Genomic DNA, 18,225 nt, shown 5'->3' with positions numbered 1-18,225 from the left:
TATTATTATTTATTCTGATTAACTATGAAGTCATTTAAAACTGTTATAATATGTTAGTATTATCTTGCTTACTTAACCAGCATGTCTAGAACGTTTTACAATAATATAAATTAATTTTTGGGGTCTTCTATGAATTTGATTTAAATTGCATTTGCTTTACTGATCATACTGATGCCATTTGTTCGGTTGCTGGATTCTTTTTCAAAAACGTGTTAGTTCTGTTCTCTACCATCTTTTAATATTTTTAACATGCTGTGTAGTGCTCTGAAAAACTTTCAAAATTGTAGTTAATTCGTCCTGTTGTTATTAAATTATTTTTTGGTATTACAGTCTTTGATTTACTTTGTTGTAGCTGTACTGTTATTTCTTCTCCTTTCTTTCGAAAGATGTCTCAAAAGCCGCCTTATCTCTTCGATGAAATCGGTTTCAGTAAACTTTAAGCTTTGGGAGCCGATGGAATATGGTGTGTGGAGCGGATGGCAACGATGTGCGGGCCAGTGACCACGGTATAGTCGGTCTGAGAAGAAACTTTCAGTTTCGTTGGCGGGATCGAGCTAGCCGGGTGTAAGTCCGATTCGCCGCCCGCGCCTACTTGACGTTCGCGTGCGAAATTCGACAAACACATAACCACTTCGATTTGCGTGTCGTCGCCGAAACGAACCGATACATTATCTCGAACTGTTATATTAAATTTTATTTTACATTATATAATTATTATTTTTAATTAAAAAAAAATTAGTGATTGACTCTTAGCTAATTTATAAGACTGATGGTATAGTTGTGATATTTTTGTTGTGATTTTTCTATGCATGGTGTGAATGGTATTAAGAATCAGTGATAGCCTACTTTTACATATTTGAATCTAGTGAAATTGTGTTTGCGAATTTAATCAACTCTAATTCTGATTCTTCTCAGTGTGAAAATTGGGTAAGTTAATTGGTTTGTGAAATTTTTATTTAAATGTTTTATAGATGCCTTAAATCGCCAATTTAATAATGAAAAAATAAAATTAATATAGAAAAAATGGAATAACAATAATAAACATAATTAAAAATTAAGGCACGTTAAATATTTCAACATTTCTATAAAATATTTATTTCAAAAAATTAAGAAAATAAAAATATTAAAAATATCAAAATGTCGTAATATTATATATTAAAATTTAACGACTAAAAAAGTTTAAAATATTATTTATTTTATTAAAAATGCCTTAAATGTCCACATTTTATAGTGAAAAAATAAAATTAATATAGAAAAATGCAATAACAATAAAAATTAACACGATTAAAAATTGAGGCATGTTAAAAATTTCAACATTTCTATAAAATATTTATTTTAAAAAATTAAAAAAAAACATAAAATATTAAAAATATCAAAATATCGTTATATTATATATTAAAATTTAACCACTAAGAGTTTAAAATATATTTTAATTTAATAAAAATGCCGTAAATGTTTACATTTTATATTGAAAAAATAAAATTAACATAGAAAAAATGCAATAAAAATAATAATTAACATAATTAAAAATTGAGGCATGTTAAAAATTTCAACATTTCAATAAAATATTTATTTTAAAAAATTAAGAAAACAAAAATATTAAAAAATCAAAATGTCGTAATATTATATATTTAAATTTAACCACTAAAAAAGTTTAAAATATATTTTAATTTAATAAAAATGCCGTAAATGTTTACATTTTATATTGAAAAAATAAAATTAACATAGAAAAAATGCAATAAAAATAATAATTAACATAATTAAAAATTGAGGCATGTTAAAAATTTCAACATTTCAATAAAATATTTATTTTAAAAAATTAAGAAAACAAAAATATTAAAAAATCAAAATGTCGTAATATTATATATTTAAATTTAACCAGTAAAAAAGTTTAAAATATATTTTTATTTTTAAAAATGCCTTAAATGTCCATATTTTATAGTGAAGAAATAAAATTAACATAGAAAAATGCAATAACAATAATAAATAACACGATTAAAAATTGAGGCATGTTAAAAATTTCAACATTTCTATAAAATATTTATTTTAAAAAATTAAAAAAAAAAAACAAAAAAATATTAAAAATATCGTAATATTATAAATTAAAATTTGACTGCTAAAAAATTAAAATATTTTTTTAATTTTTTAATGAGAAACAATTTTTGTATTCAAAAGATGTCATAAATTTGTTTATTATATATTTATAATATGAATAATGTAACAATTAACAGACAAATTTGAACAAAAAAAAATAATTTATAATTTAAATAAACACACAACACTACTATATACACTATTAGCATAATAATTAATAATATTTAAAAAGTCTTAAAAATGTGTAACATAATTTAATTAAAATTCTTAAAGCATATATTTAATTTAATATATAAAAATTTTCAAAATTGAATAAAAAATTACCTCTTTTAATTCTACTTATTTTAATTGTTATATGAGTTAAAGTTAAACCTTGAGTAGTCAATATGATGACCTGCCTAATTAAAATGAAATTCAAAATTCATTCAATAATATTTTTCGTTCTATTTTAAATAATTTACTAGACCATTAGCATTTGTAGCTTAATTATTTTAAATGCGTCCAACGAAATGGTACTGTTGTTCAATAGGTAATAGACATCATAATTATCTGTCGAAATTTGCTAAGACCACTGCCTCAAATTATGCTGCACACCAATTCAATAAATCCGAATGTTATGCTTTCATAATGAAATGTCAATTTAATTACGAAAGCACGAAACTAGACCTGAACCTGATAAATAATGACCGTTCCATTGGAACGCAAACGAACTGCCACGCTCTCGATTAACGTGACATCTCTGTCCCTCGAATTGGGTCAATTTTTTTAATTTTTTTTTAATGACCTGTCATATGTGAAGTACACACTTGACTTTGTTTAATGCCCGGATTTGTGCGTGATTGTATCGCGAAGATATTTGGCTGGGATCGTGTCAATCATGCGTTGTTCACAGTGGAGTAAGTGGACGGTATAAAGACTGATTGTTTTTTCGTGATTTTTCAGAAGGAATTGTGGCATTGAAAATTTTAAAAGAAAAGGACAAATCTATATCAATCAAAAACAAAAAAAAAAGGTCTGCAAAAATTGAGCAATAGTTCATGAGAAGTACTGAAAAACTTATCAAGTTTCGTGAACTGGTTAAAAAAATTCTCGGCAAATGACATAGTTACAAAATTTCTATTAATTTTCTAATTATTGGCCTTGACGTTTTCATTCGGAATTTTTCAAATAATTTATTAATCTAGCCTAATTGCTTCTTTATTAATTAATTCTTACTATTACAGTTTGTCAGTCGTACGCTAATTACATAAATTACGTACGTACAGTCGTCGTCAAAATAATACATAATTAAGTAGCATATTTTACAATCTGGACATTTTAGTTTTATGTATGAACACAAAGTTAGTTTTTTACATAATATTTTAACGATTACGTCACCTCATCATGAATCAATCCTTAACAAGTGTTAAATTTTATTTGGAAGATACGACTATTGTCAATGTGAAATGTAGGTGCTTTATATTCTTACGCAATAAATCAATCCCACTGCGGAAATAAAAATTATTCGCTGCCTTTGCTTTTGAAATGTTTATCTACTGTATTGTTTATTTTTTAGACCTGAAAATGGAATAAATATTAGTGTTTGTAAAATTGTAAAACTAAATTAGCGAAATTTTTTTAGCAAAATTAAATTTCAATTAATTAACCATAAATTTCACAAACGCCATTCATTTTATTTTTATTGTAACGCGTTTTAAAGTAATTCGTCATGGTAACACGAAATAATGAGTTTACCATCATCATCGTTTCTCCACGAAGTCGCATTATCCATGTTTTTATCTGCTTCCGTTGCTTTATGAAATTATGACACTTCCTTTCGATTAATGTTTACTTTGTTTCTTTTATTAACCATTTTTTGTCTCGCTTAATTTGTTTCTGGTGTCGTTAATGGTCTAATTGATTCAGCAGCTATTTCCAGATAGTTTCATTCACTTAATGGGATTTGTGACGGCATTAACATATCTCGATTATGTTAAAATAGTTAGTGACATGGCAATTAATTTAATCGAGAGTGATACGCATCTCATGAGTTTTACTTTTACGCATTTATTTAGAAAACTGCATAATTTAAATTAATATTCGGGCTAGGTCAAGTTACAAACAAATCTGGTGGGTTGTTGACACAGTTTTACACTCTGTTATATAAAGCGTCTGGTCTGACTAGTGCTATATTATACAGATTTTCTGTGATTTAAACTATCTGTGGGGCAAGTTAGTCGATCTAGATTTTTTATGCAAATTTCATCCATGTTGCGAGGAAAATTATTAATTTTAATAATTAACATTAACGCACAGTTTCGTCCATTTAAAAAAAACGACAGCATTTCCAATGAATTCAATTAACATAAACATTCGTACACTTCATTAAACGTCACGTAATAATTGTAATAAGGATAAATTTATCTGATAATCCTGCATGCAACACTTTCTACGGTAATTCCGACTAATTCTTCCATCAAAAAATTATTTATGCAAAATATATACATATATTGGAACACGAACATTTTCATGTTGTTGATTTTCTCTTGCACATTAAAGATGTAAACTAGCAGATGTTTAGCATCTATTTATACATATCAATTAAATTTATTACAATATTTATCTGAGTAACTATATATACGTGTGTGCGTATTTAGGGCGAATACACATTTATAAAGTCTACGCATGTTGCACTACTGTTCAAAGTGTATAAATCCGCAATATTCAGAATTAAAAAGAAAAACTTTTGTGTTATAATTGATGATAAAGTATAAGGAAGAGAATAATAATTTAACATATTTCAAAAAGTCCTTCAGTTTTATAGTTTTGTGTAAAACAAAGCATAAACCATACAATTTATCAGATAATAAATAAATAATAGTTGCGGTGCTAAGGTAATTCAGTTTTATTAAAGCATTAAATTCATACATTTATTAATTTTATAGTTAGTTTTACAATAAATAAAGTTTCTCAGTGATTACAATATGTAGTAGGTATTTCTCTAAATCACAGACATATGTATAAATGTGACAGCGAAAAGTAAATCTATAAATAAAATGTATATAATTTTTGTCACCTTCATCATAATCCCACTCGGGTTATTTACACCGAAAAAAAATTAGGATGATATAATGTGCTGTTTAATAAACTCTTGAAAATAAAGTCATGGAAAATATTTTTGAAACTAGATAGTATATTTAAGAAATCTTTGAAAAGCGATTAAAATATCAATTTTTTTGGAAATCTTATTTCAGATGGTGTTTACAAGTAAATGGTATGTTCAAGAAATTTTTCAGATGTAATAAAACTCTCTTTTGCCACTTTCGTCGTAATTTGGAAATCGTATTTTAGATTATTTACACCGAAAAAATTAAAAATAGTAAAATGTTACAAAAGTAATAAACTCTCTAATTTTTGCCGCTTTCCTCGTAAATTATAAATCTTATGCTCAGATTACACTAACATAAATTAAGTAATAATAAAGTGTGCATTTAAAGAAATTCTTGGAAAAAATATTTCACTGTTTTTTTTTTCTTAAGAAATCTTTCAAAAATAATAAAACTGAAACTCTCTAATTTTTGGTACTTGGATATTTAGAATTTCTATGTTAGAATTATTTACACTGGTGAATATTAAGCAATAATAAAATATATATTTTAAGAAATTCTTAAAAAAATAACTTAAGTTTTTTAAGGAATCTAAATCTCTATAGAATTCCTATATCAGAATTATTTACAGATTAGGCAATAATAAAGTATATAAGAAACTAATAATTTATTCAGGTTTTTTTTGAAAACTAGATGGATTATTTAAAGAGTCTTTAAAAAATAATAATACTAAAACTCTAATTCTTGCCATATTCATGGAAATTTAGAATCCCTATATTAGAATTATTTACACTGAGAAAAATTCAGCATTAATAAAATCTATATTTTAAGAAACTCTTAAAAAAAATCACTTAGGCTTTTTTTGGGAAAATCCATAATTTATTTAAGGAATCTTTCAAAAATAATAAACCTAATACTTTTTTGCCGCTTTCATGGAAATTTGGAATTCCTACATTCCAAAAGAAAAAAAAAACAGTGGCAAAAATTGAATAGTAATAAAATGTATATTTTAAGAAACTAATAATTAACTCAATTTTTTTTTTGAAGCTTATTTAAGGAATCTGTCAAATTAATATTCTTTATTCTCTGCCACTTTGATCATAATTTGTAAATGCCATATTTGAATTAGATACAATGTCAAAAATAAGATAAATAATTATTAATATTAATATTTTAAGAAAATTCTTTATTTATTAATAATTTGGAAATCCTATATTTAGATTAAGCACACTTCGGTTCTTTTTTTTAAACTACATGGTATATTTAAAAAGATTATTAACTAATATATCATAACTCTTGTCAACAGTATATTATAATTAACCACAATTCCAAAAATTTGCCTGTAATTAATAATTTATTTATCGTTTATGTACGTGTGTGACTATTTTAAATATATATAATTTCTAACAGTACACAACGAAACGTGATGAATATTTAAAATTTAAATAACGCTTTATTATTATTTTATTATTGCACAATGGTAAAAAAGTATATTTATTAAATACATTTATATTAAAATTTAGCTATAAATATAATATTTATTTCAATATTTTATATTAAATAACTTTAATCGATTTTTATTACTTTTATAATGCGTATACTAGCTAGTTTATTTTATATAAAGTAGGTGAAATAATGAATCGCAATGGTTGGTGTTGTAACTTACTCCCACGATGATTGTTTTCGACCTAATCTCCGCCGCATTGTTTTAAACATTAAGCCAGACGTTTACAATTCAGCCGAATAATAAAATTTCCTAAACGTGACTCAATAAAATTGTACCGTACCTCTGACAAATCGCCGCCCGATTCAATCTAATCTAATATTAAGCATTACTTTCATGGATCCACCGCGTCTCTTAGAAAGAAAGCAATGCATTTCCGCTACGTGAGAACTATTCAATAGTTTCTATGGTGAATTTTTACGACAGTCTGTACACGTTGCTTTGTGTCTGTCTAAGGAGCCCAGAACTTTATTCAACGTTATTACAGATGCAAAGCCAAAGCCAATTTATATTCATTTATTCAAATTTATCGAATGAAGTCCTCTCAACTGTAATGTAATAACAATAATTCATGTACGAAATGTATGTGTGTGTGTGTTGAGAATGTCAGTCAAAACAAAGAGACTATGTTATTTGTGGTCAATTGTGTTAATCTGTTTAATTGCGGTTTTTATTAGCGCCAGAAGATTAGGAATCCGTTGCAGGCGCTAAAAATATCGTGATGTCATTGAACAATTATAATTTAAATTTATCACTAGCTGAACACTGGTACTTTTGAATAAATGGATGTACATTTAAATTATGATCTTTTAGTTATTTTTAATTTGAAGACGCGAAGGATGAACTTAATTAAGGTCATATCTAAAAAATATATAATGTGGTGGGCTAAAAAGTTATGTTTTACGTTATTCATGCAAATTTTGACTTTTAACTTTACTCACAATGAATATGTATACATATGTATAAAAAATTATTATTATATACATATACAATGGTGGTCAAATTTGTTATACCGCTTTATGATATCATAGTAGTGCTGAAGTTTAGAAGATGATCGATATTATTGTCAAGTAGTGTATTTCTATATTATTAGCTTTTTTGACAAAAAAATGGAATACCTTTTAGGGTTACAAGAAATTAATTTAGTGTATAAAGATGGGTAAAAACAAGTATTTACCAGAATTGTTGAAAAAACGAATCGTAGATTTTCTTAGTAATCGACTGAATCAACGCCAAAGTTTGCAAAATTTAAAAATTAGTCAAGATACTGTTTAAAAAATTTTGAGAAAATTTCATATGCTGGGCAGTGTGAAAACAGGTATAAAGATGTATCCTCGTAAACAAATACAAATGTTACGCATCAGACCAATATCGGTAAACAATCCATCAAAATCATCAAGGAAAATTAACCAGGAAATATCCTAAAATTTTGGTGCAGATGTTCTTTAATCTAATGTAAGACGTCTGCTACATGAAGCGGAACTATTTGGGCGCATAGCTGTGAAAAAACCTTATATATCCAAACGAAACCATATATTACAAATGGAGTTTGCCAGAAATCGTATGGACTGGAGCCCACGCTTGTAGAATTTGGTACTACGGAGCGATGAAACCAAGTATAACTTGTTTAGATCAGATTGTAGGTAGTACTTAAGAAAGCCAGTTGGAACGAGATATTATTTTAAGTACCAAAAACCAACAGTTAAACACTGTGGTGGAAACAGCATGGTGTGGAAATGTTTTTCTGCATCTGGTTCTGGTTCAATAGTACGAATTGAAGATAAAATGGATCGTTTGGTCCATTAAGATATCTTGGTAAATCATAGACTGGCCTTTACTGTAAATAATTTGCCTGTAGTTTAGACATTTCAGTAAAATAACGATCCAAATCAAACACCCGGCTTGTAAAAAATTTATTTTTGGATCAAATGGCGAATGTTCTTCCAAGGCCCTCACAGAGTCCTGACAACCAATAACTTGAGGAAAAGAGGATGTCGAGAAGTGGTAGGAACATCACGTCAATGTTACCAATGTAATACTTTTTGCCACTAAAACGTGTGTGATTAGAAAATAATTATATTAATTTTTATAATTAAAAACAAAAAATAAACAAATTTTCAACATTTGAATAAAAAATAAATAAACTCAATCTGACAAATTATGGTTTAATATAAATAAAATTCTAATTTTATACTAATTTTAAAGAAACTAATAGTTTGTATTTTAATAGTAAACGTGTTCTAGTGGTCTGAAGGTGAGCATAAATATTTATATTAGTTTAAAATACTGCATTTTGTATTATTCATGCAAATTTAGACCACTTAAGTTGTTTGTTTCTCTTAATGTTGCACTTCAGTAATAAAGTAGGACGTTTTTAATATTTAAATTTTAAATAGGGAATAATTGCACCTTTTTTACCTTTAGTTTTATTTGCTATTTAAATTACATAGTACGTGAATAAATTTAAATTTATTAACTTCTCCAAAACTTTCTCGACGTACGAAGAAAAAACTTCATTCATAATTTAAACAAATTTGTTCTTAAATTTTACAAAATTACATTAAAAATATTCCGCTACCAAACACTACTTTGCACTGATTAGTTTTATTGCAATATTTTATTATGGTGTCCCAGATAAGCCAATTCCACAACAGCGTCCGAATATTTCACCGATTATTATTCATATATGTTAATTCAATAATACCATTAACATAATGAGGTAATTATTCCTATAGATATTGTATTCACATCCTAAGTGGTACAATTACGATTACAAAATACGAACACTAAGAAGAGAAAATGCGATTAAAATAAAAAATCAAAAGTTTCTCTCTGACCGTCTGTAAAAATTGAATTTAATGAATCTGTTGATTAGATAATATGGGGAATTTCTAATGCCTTTTTACTATGCAGACTCGCAAACCTTTTGACCTCAAGTAAGTGACATAATTGTTCTAAGATCACAACCACAATATTATTATTATAGTTACGTGTGAAAGTAATAACTTGATAACAAGATTCGATGATAAAGACCGTGATTGAATTCAATCTCTCCAAAAGTCGTGATGAGATTTATTTAAGTATTTAATTATTGCTTTCATGCATTCATTCGATGGCCACTTATAATTTCATACATCATCCGATTGTCACAAAACAATCCGTGTGACGCCTGAATTATCAGAACTATTTCATGTCTAGTCACAAATAAAAGAAATAAAAAATAAGAAAATGATGTTAATTTTTGAAACAAGAACGTTATATAATAGATGTTTTTAACTATTGACATTTTAATAGCGTGCAAAGCTCAACAAAATAGTTATAATTATGTCTGGGAATAACTAAAAAAATATGATATATATGGTTATATTGTGATATTGTTTTTAAGTGTTCAAATTATTATTTTTTAATTCTATATTTCCATTATTTTTGAGTTTTTGCAAAAAATAGTACCAAAACAATTATTATAATTTATTTGATTTATTCTTAAAAAAATAACAGAAACTGAACAGTTATTATTTTTGCTTATAATGTTTAATTAATTTTCTTCAAATTCGAATTATTTCATTATTAGTTTTTTATATTAATTAAAAATTTAAATTGATCAATGACTTAATTTCTCAATTTTGGAACTTGTAAAATTAATTTCTATTTTTTAATTAAGGAAATTTAAAAAAAAAATTGTTTTTAAGTGTTCAAGTTATTATTTTTCAATTCTATATTTCCATTATTTTTGAGTTTTTGCAAAAAATAGTACTAAAACAATTATTATAATTTATTTGATTTATTCTTAAAAAAATAACAGAAATTGAACAGTTAATATTTTTACTTATAATGTTTAATTTATTTTTTTCAAATTCGAATTATTTCATTATTAGTTTTTTATATTAATTAAAAATTTAAATTGATCAATGACTTAATTTCTCAATTTTGGAACCTGTAAAATTAATTTCTATTTTTTAATTAAGGAAATTTAAAAAAAATATGTTGATGTTATTTTTTACATATATTTCAGTTTTATGACATTGTATAACATCGAGAAACCTATTTTTCAGCATGATTTTTTCTTCCTTAGTTCAATATATATTATTTATGGTACATTTGTTGTTTATTGAAGAGAGAGCGTTTAAAAACCTTAGCAAATTGCACATTTGCATATTAGTATTTCCCACTCTACAAAATATAATTATGTGAATATTATCTATAAATTAAACAAACGTAATTTTTTATATAAGTTTAAATTAAAAAGTTACTGAAAAATTGAATTTTTTATCATCACAATTATCCTAATTTAAAAATTAATAATAAAATACATATGTATCATTTAAAAGTAATATTTTTGTGTTAAACTGTAATAAAGTTTCTAAAATTCCAAACACCTTAGCAAATGCTAATTCATTCAAAATCTTAATAATATAATTGTGTTATAATTTAATTAAGAATATGATAATTTTTACGGTTTTTCTGTAATTCACAATTCTTGAGAAAGTAAAGTTTCCTCTTGCCAATATCCCAACCTCCAACAACATGTTATTTGCAATTAGGCTTATTTTTATTAAACATCCGTTCTAACAATCACTGTCGAAACACAACCAACTAGAAAATTGAATTTACTTCATATTTCAAAATACTTAATTATATTCGGAAAAGTGTTTTAATTAACATTCGTAGCGTAATGCAATTTAATAATTTAGCAATTTATTGTTAATATAATACAAAATAGTTGTATCTGGTAAATAAATTTAACGGGTGTAATTGTCTGAATTTTATGGTGTTACCAATTAATTATTTTTTTTATAGTAAACCGGACAGAACGAAGTTTCGACACAATTAATTGTAAGATGTGTCTTATATGTTCGCTTGTTATCTTATGTTAATTCTATTTCATCACCTTTGTGGTCTCTCAGAAGTCTGAAGTATATTGTAATTTTTAAAAAATGTGTATTAGAAAGTGTTTTTTTATAATTGTTACCAACACACGCGTATCAAAATTAACGCAATATGACATCAAGTGATGAATTAATTTGTTTTGAAATGTTACATTTTATAATTAATTTTTAGTTTAGTTTTTATCGATTTTTTTTAGGAAATAAAGATTGTCATAATATACAAGTAATATCATACGCACTTATTTTCGTCTCTTTTCTTTATTATTTACTTATCCAACAAATATTTCGACCGTGTCCATAAATAGGAAGTACATTAGTTATATAAAACACCGTTACCAAATATTACGTTCATTATGTAAACTAAAATTGTAAAGAATAATACAGAGGGTATCATTACAACCACATAATCGAAAACGTGAATAATATACTTAGTCAAATATGTGCTCATAACCAATTTTTAATCATAATTCGTTGTTGTGTTTAAAATTGCGTGTTGTAAAGTGTTCATTTAATGCATTCACGGAGTTAGAGCACGTGTGTAAAAATTGTGTTCAATCAGAGGATGGCATTAAATAATCTTCTATAGTATTTTACACACGCCGTTGCATGCAACATTACCGTTAATTATTGAATAATTTTTATGTCACTGACACTCATTTAGATTCAGACCATATACGTACTTGGTTTTTTCTCCTGCCAGGATAAATATATTTCTCCTCGGATCCACCGTTCGCGTTCCAGCATATCAATACAAAAACCAATGCCTAACGGTAACATCTGGTCAACAGAAAGTGTGGTCGCATTTTAAAATGACTGTATTGGAGGAAAGCGAGTTTTCCCTGTTTCGACCGTATATTTTTAAACAAGTGCCCACAATTTGGAAGGTGCCAACAAAACGTCTTGACTTGTTGGAAGAATCTTTAATAATCGTTCTAAGGATTATATCTATATTTCCAGTTTTGAAATAGAAACAATAAAATGTTTAGCTTCAGCAGCCAGGTTCTGCACGACCCCACTTGAATAACTCTTATATTATTGAATGTTTTTGAAATTTGATTCATCTATTTTGAAGCAGAAAGAAGGCAAATATTCGATGAGACAAGAAATAAGATCAACCAAACTTATATGGAATCACCTAGTATTCATAAGAAAGAATTGTTTTTCATGAAAAAAAAATTAGTCGTCAATAGAAAGCAAATGATTTTTTTTATAAAAATATGTACATACGTGATCAAATTTACACTCCTGGACAAAAGTTTCGAAACCCTAGAATATAATTGTTTAAAATAGCAAATAAATATACACAGTGTATACTGTAGTTTATTTCGGTATTATAAAAAATATTATAAGAAGTAGACATTTCATTTATTTTGGCCATCTACCAGTATTGTTTAGCTTCTCATTGTAGTGTGCTAATTAATCCCAATGGCCTTATGAAAACAAATTGTAGATTCTAGATCTGTGAGTATGTCGTACAATCGAGTTTCTGAAATTCTGCACATCGATAAAGGTACCATATCCAAAATTGGGAATAAATTTGATAGTTATGTATCTACTGCGGATCGTCCCAGAGCAGGTAGACCTCGCAGTACAGATACAATTCTTGATAGGTACATAAAACGTATATCCTAAAAAATTATAGATTGACAGCTAGTCAAGAATTACTGCATGGTAATGTACAAAATTTATCCGCCAAGACTGTGCAAAGAAATGAGACTTTTTGTAAGAAAACCCGGAAAGATACCACTTATATCAAAGAAAAATAGAAAGAACGGGCTTAGTTTTGTAAGAGGGCATCTTTCGTGATCCAACGAAAAGTGGGGATTGATGTTATTTAGCGATGACTACAATCTTATGGTATGGGGCTGTTTCAATGTACTTGGCATTGGCCCATATTACTGAAAACATATAACGATTTTCTTATGGAAACATATTAAAGAACCACATGCTTTCATGAAGGATAAATGGAAAATTGTTATTTTCGGATGACACCAGAATTGGCCTACAATCACACGATAGGCAGGTCCGTATTTTAAGAGGCCGTCGGTCTCCAAATATAAAGGAGGAAGGAAATGTAATGTTTAGAGATGCCAGTATGATTGGTGAAAAGATTCCTTTGATTCCCATTAGACAATCACTGACCTAATTTAGTGCTACAACCTGCAGTAAGCCTCTGAAGAGGTGCTTTCGGGGATTCTTTCTTGTTTATGCAGGATAATGCTCCTCCACATTTCAGCAGAGTTGCCAAAAATTGTTGGAAATGGAAGGTGTGATCGAATTAAAGTAGCCTTCTTGATCGCTGGATCTTAATCCCATTGAGCACTTATGAAATAACGTTAAAAGAATAATTTAGAGCTTGTCAAAAAATCTGTGACAATACAGAACAACTTATATCAGCAGTTTTAGATGAATAAAGAAATGTTCTCCAAGAAGATATTAATAATTTCATAGAAAGCATGTCACGTCCAATTCGTGCTTACATTGTTGTTAGGGATGGCAACACTGATTATTAGATTAACAAAACCCTTTTATTTTTTTTTTTAAATTTACCGAATTTTATGAGAAATTCACATTTTTGTTATTTGCTCTATATAAAATTTGTTTTAATGATTTTATTTATAGTAGAAACATTGGTTTAAATAAATAGTTCTTTATTTTAAAAATACTTTATATGGTTGCCGCACACACATCTTAAAAATCAATCTCATTTCTGTAGTTGTTATTATGCGCTAACAGCTGTTTTATTTGATAAATTAATGAATAATTGTAAAATCAATAATCAATACAATTCATAAAAGTAAAAAACTATAAAATGAATCAGGATGATCATCTCTTACAATGCTTAATCCGTAAGTAATGATCTCTTGCTGCATCAAGCAGTGTAACACTATTAATGGATTGCATAATGATTTATAAAAGTTTTAGCACTTCTTTGTGGCCAGATATGCAATAGTGCAATGTTTACGTTTCGTTCAATATTTTTTAACAAATAATTCAATTTCCACTGCTTGTTTTGAAACACTGCTCTTCACAAAAGGTGGAATCGATTACGACATTTATAATATTATTCTGGGTGACTGTTTTATTTGACTTGTCCTACACTGAAAAGTACAATAAATAAGAAAAAGCAATACTTGATTACTATTCCTATAAGAAACATTGATCTAGATTTGTACAAAATAATTAATTCCTATAATAAATTTAACCGTGTAACATTTATGGTCAATCAGTGTGTTTATTATATAACATCCAATATTCACAGTGTTCTCTTTAGAAATATGTCTTGCATGTGTAGTTTCGTACACACCTATAACTACATAGATAACTAGAAATTAACTTGTTGTATAATTGCAGGCAAAGTTTATACAGCGACAATACCACTATAAATATTAAGTTTTATGCTGTGGGTATAAGTTATAAAATTTATTGATGATATCTTGACGAACAATTATTTCTTAATGTAGTCAGCGTTAATGGCGTTGGCTTCTTTAATAGATGAAAAATATTCACATGAACTTGAACAGGCAATATACTGATTTTAACTTGTTGACCCAAGTAGATATAAACACTAAATTAAAAATATTAAGTGTTTATTCAATTCAATTGAGTATTTGTAATTTCATGTCAGGAAAAACTAAAATATATCGTCTTCATTCCAGATGGCTACATTTTGAAGCAATGAAAGCGGGATCCTCAAGATAGCGCCATCATACGTCCAGAAACCGAGAATGTTGAGATGGTTGGGTCCCAAGAAGCCCACAGAACCACCCGATAGGAGGTCGTCATCGGACCCTGCCGGAATAGCGGACGAGGAGTTCACCGATGACCCGCTGGCCGCCATCTCCATTCTCGACACCCGCAGGAAACGAGGTGAACCTCGACAGGTCTATTCAGTAAGCAGGTAAGTACTGGATGACCGAAACACTGACAACTTCTTTTTTGTGACTTGGTTTCCTCCTCGACGAACTTTGTACTCCTCCTTTTTCTTAAACGGGGTCGTATCTTTCTAGGTCAGTTTTCTTACCAAGGGTAACGCTGAAGAGCAATGCTGGTATTGAGGGTACTTCTACTTCTGACAATACTGCTCTTAATGGTGTTGGGTGAGTACACAACACTGTAAATAGAAATGACTCCCATTTTCAATGTGTGGTTCCGCTTATAAATATGCTTTTGCATGTATTTATGTAAAACTTTACCCTTAGACATTTTGTAAATAAAGTTACTGACATAATTAGTATGTTGTATTTCTATTTTTGAACAACATATGCAACTAATTTATTTTAATATTATGTAACTTAATCTGGATCTAGGTACACCCATAAATATAACTAAATGGAATGGAAGTAAAAAAAAATCAAAAATATAAAATTGTAAAAAATATAAATTACTAAAGTTTATGATTGTCATCAAATTCAATTTGTTAAGCCCAGGCTGTGCAATGTGGGAAAGTTGAGGTTAATAGATTTTGGCACTAAATTAGTTTTTAGACGTTTAATGTTCCTATGATTAAAATTAACAAATAAAATTATTGTTGCATGCTAACAATTTACATTAATGGCAACAAAAAACTGACTATAATAACTATATTAAGTAGTTTCAACACGAACGATGAATAATTTGTTCGAAAACTTTAATCCCCTTGACAATCACACATCTAACACGGCAGAAATCACCATTCCATGTGATTACGGCGAAACCTAATACACTTGAAACAGTCATAGAAACTTGGTTAATTAACTTCTCGTGCACCAGTTATTTCACTGTCACTTCCTACTATAATTAAGTCTTTTTGTTCGAGTCTTTTTCAGACGCACATTCAGACATCATTATTATGCATGCCGCACGAGAATAATAAATTATTTATAAAAGAAAACAATAAAACCAAAACTAATGTTATGTGAGCATTATACGTACAGTTCCTACGTTTTGGTATTCTGGTTAAATAAGAAATCACAAAAACCACGAGACGGACAAAACATTGATTGTTTAATAAAGGATGTAACAATATTAATTTTTTTCAGTTTCTATTTGTTTTAGGATTCTTTCATAATCGTTTAAGTGAATTTCAGACTAATTATTCACTTGAGTTGCGTTTCTTAAGAGCAATTAAGGATAAGTTAGTAATTGCAGCACTTTCTGTTTCAAATTCATAGATCTGCGATAAATGCTATTGTAATTAGTGCATATTTCTTCGCTTGATTTTCAGTACTGATAGGTTTAAACTGCCCATCAACAATTATGCAAAAACTGCACTTTTACTTTGTTATTTTATCTTGTTTCAAATAACGCTTTCCACTATATTAGTTGCATTTTTAATGACCGTGTCTAATTTAAATGAGTGCAAAGAAAATTGCTTTTATTCAGACGAAATTGCTGATAGTTGATAAATTATTTATTTGAAAGTAATAAAGTGTTGCGCATATAAAAAAAATTCAGTAAATATAAACACAAGGAAATGTTCTTGTTACTTACTAAGCACAAATGACGTATTTGCATCATTTTATAGATAATAAAGAGGAATATACTTATAAAAAATATAAATATTGCTGATTAAATTTTAATAAATTTGCATTAATTAATAAATCTTCCAACCAAAAGCGGAAGAGTTGGATTATGAACGTAAATATATAAATTTACGAACAACATTTTCATTGCTAATAAACAACCTTTTTAGATCTAAAGCCAATTATTAAGCACTTAAGTTTATTTTCTTTCATTACTTCTGTTTGCCCATATATATTATTTAATAACTAACAATCTGTTTTCAAATAAACGATCATTACCTACGGATAGTTTATCTAATGGCTTTTGATCCAAGTTTAATTAAATTACACCAGTCAAGTGCTAATTGCACTCAAACTGACATGCAAGTGAATGCCAGTCTTTGTACTATTTATTGTCCCATTCAGTGTTGCATATCATGCATTTTAGTTACTACCAAACTAAAATTATGCCTGTAAATATTAAATAAAAAAACCAAACCTGTAATTATTAACAGCATTCATTTAAATGAAACCTGAAAAATTCAATTAAAACACGGTCGTAATTTCGGATGATTCATTGAAGAAAGTGAAACTTAATAAATTTTCGATGCAATCAGCTACTTACAACAGAGACAAAATAAAGGATCCTAAAGTAGACAAGAAAGAATATTGTTCATTAATAATGCGAATTTCATTTGCAAAATTAATAATATTTTTTTGTTGATGTTAGAAAGTTGGAACAATACCGTTTATTAATAAAAAGAATTATTAATTCTTAATTGTTTATTAACAGAATATTTTTCTTATATATTAACTAGTTAAGCATGGGAAAGTCCAATATCAATTACAACTCTGTCTAGCATTATATTTCCTGTTTCAGTTTTGTTAATTATTGCATTTGCAAAAGCGTTAAAAAACTAAATTACTTACCTACATATTTATCTAACCTTCACTGGAGATTAATAAAAAATGCTTATTAACAACTAAAATTTATATTTTTGTCAGTAAAAAATGCACAGAAATACTCAATTTTATTTAATATTATTTATTAAAATATTAAAAAACATTTATTTATTTTATTATTTTAAATTTATACGTTGAGTGTATATTGGGCTTTTATTAATCTGTATATCCTCTATTCAACAAAAGAGGTGATAAAAGAAGTAATGTTG

General features: G+C 27.3%; 1 protein-coding gene across 2 annotated transcripts in view; it reads left to right on the top strand.

The window, feature by feature from the left end:
• Nucleotides 1-589: 589 nt before the first annotated feature.
• The window catches only part of LOC109607509 (uncharacterized), a 53,687-nt gene continuing 36,051 nt past the window's right edge, over nucleotides 590-18,225 (top strand). Inside the window, exons 1-3 of one of the 2 annotated variants that reach the window (XM_049961421.1) lie at nucleotides 590-927; nucleotides 15,230-15,471; nucleotides 15,581-15,670. In XM_049961421.1, coding sequence (XP_049817378.1) covers nucleotides 15,299-15,471; nucleotides 15,581-15,670 — 263 coding nt within the window. In that variant the 5' untranslated portion in view covers nucleotides 590-927; nucleotides 15,230-15,298. The remainder of the gene's footprint in view (nucleotides 928-15,229; nucleotides 15,472-15,580; nucleotides 15,671-18,225) is intronic. The other variant, XM_049961422.1, reaches the window with a different exon arrangement.

Source organism: Aethina tumida, chromosome 1, assembly GCF_024364675.1.
Source record: "Aethina tumida isolate Nest 87 chromosome 1, icAetTumi1.1, whole genome shotgun sequence".
Classification (NCBI taxonomy): Eukaryota; Metazoa; Arthropoda; class Insecta; order Coleoptera; family Nitidulidae; genus Aethina; species Aethina tumida.
This window is presented reverse-complemented; position numbering and strand designations above follow the sequence as displayed.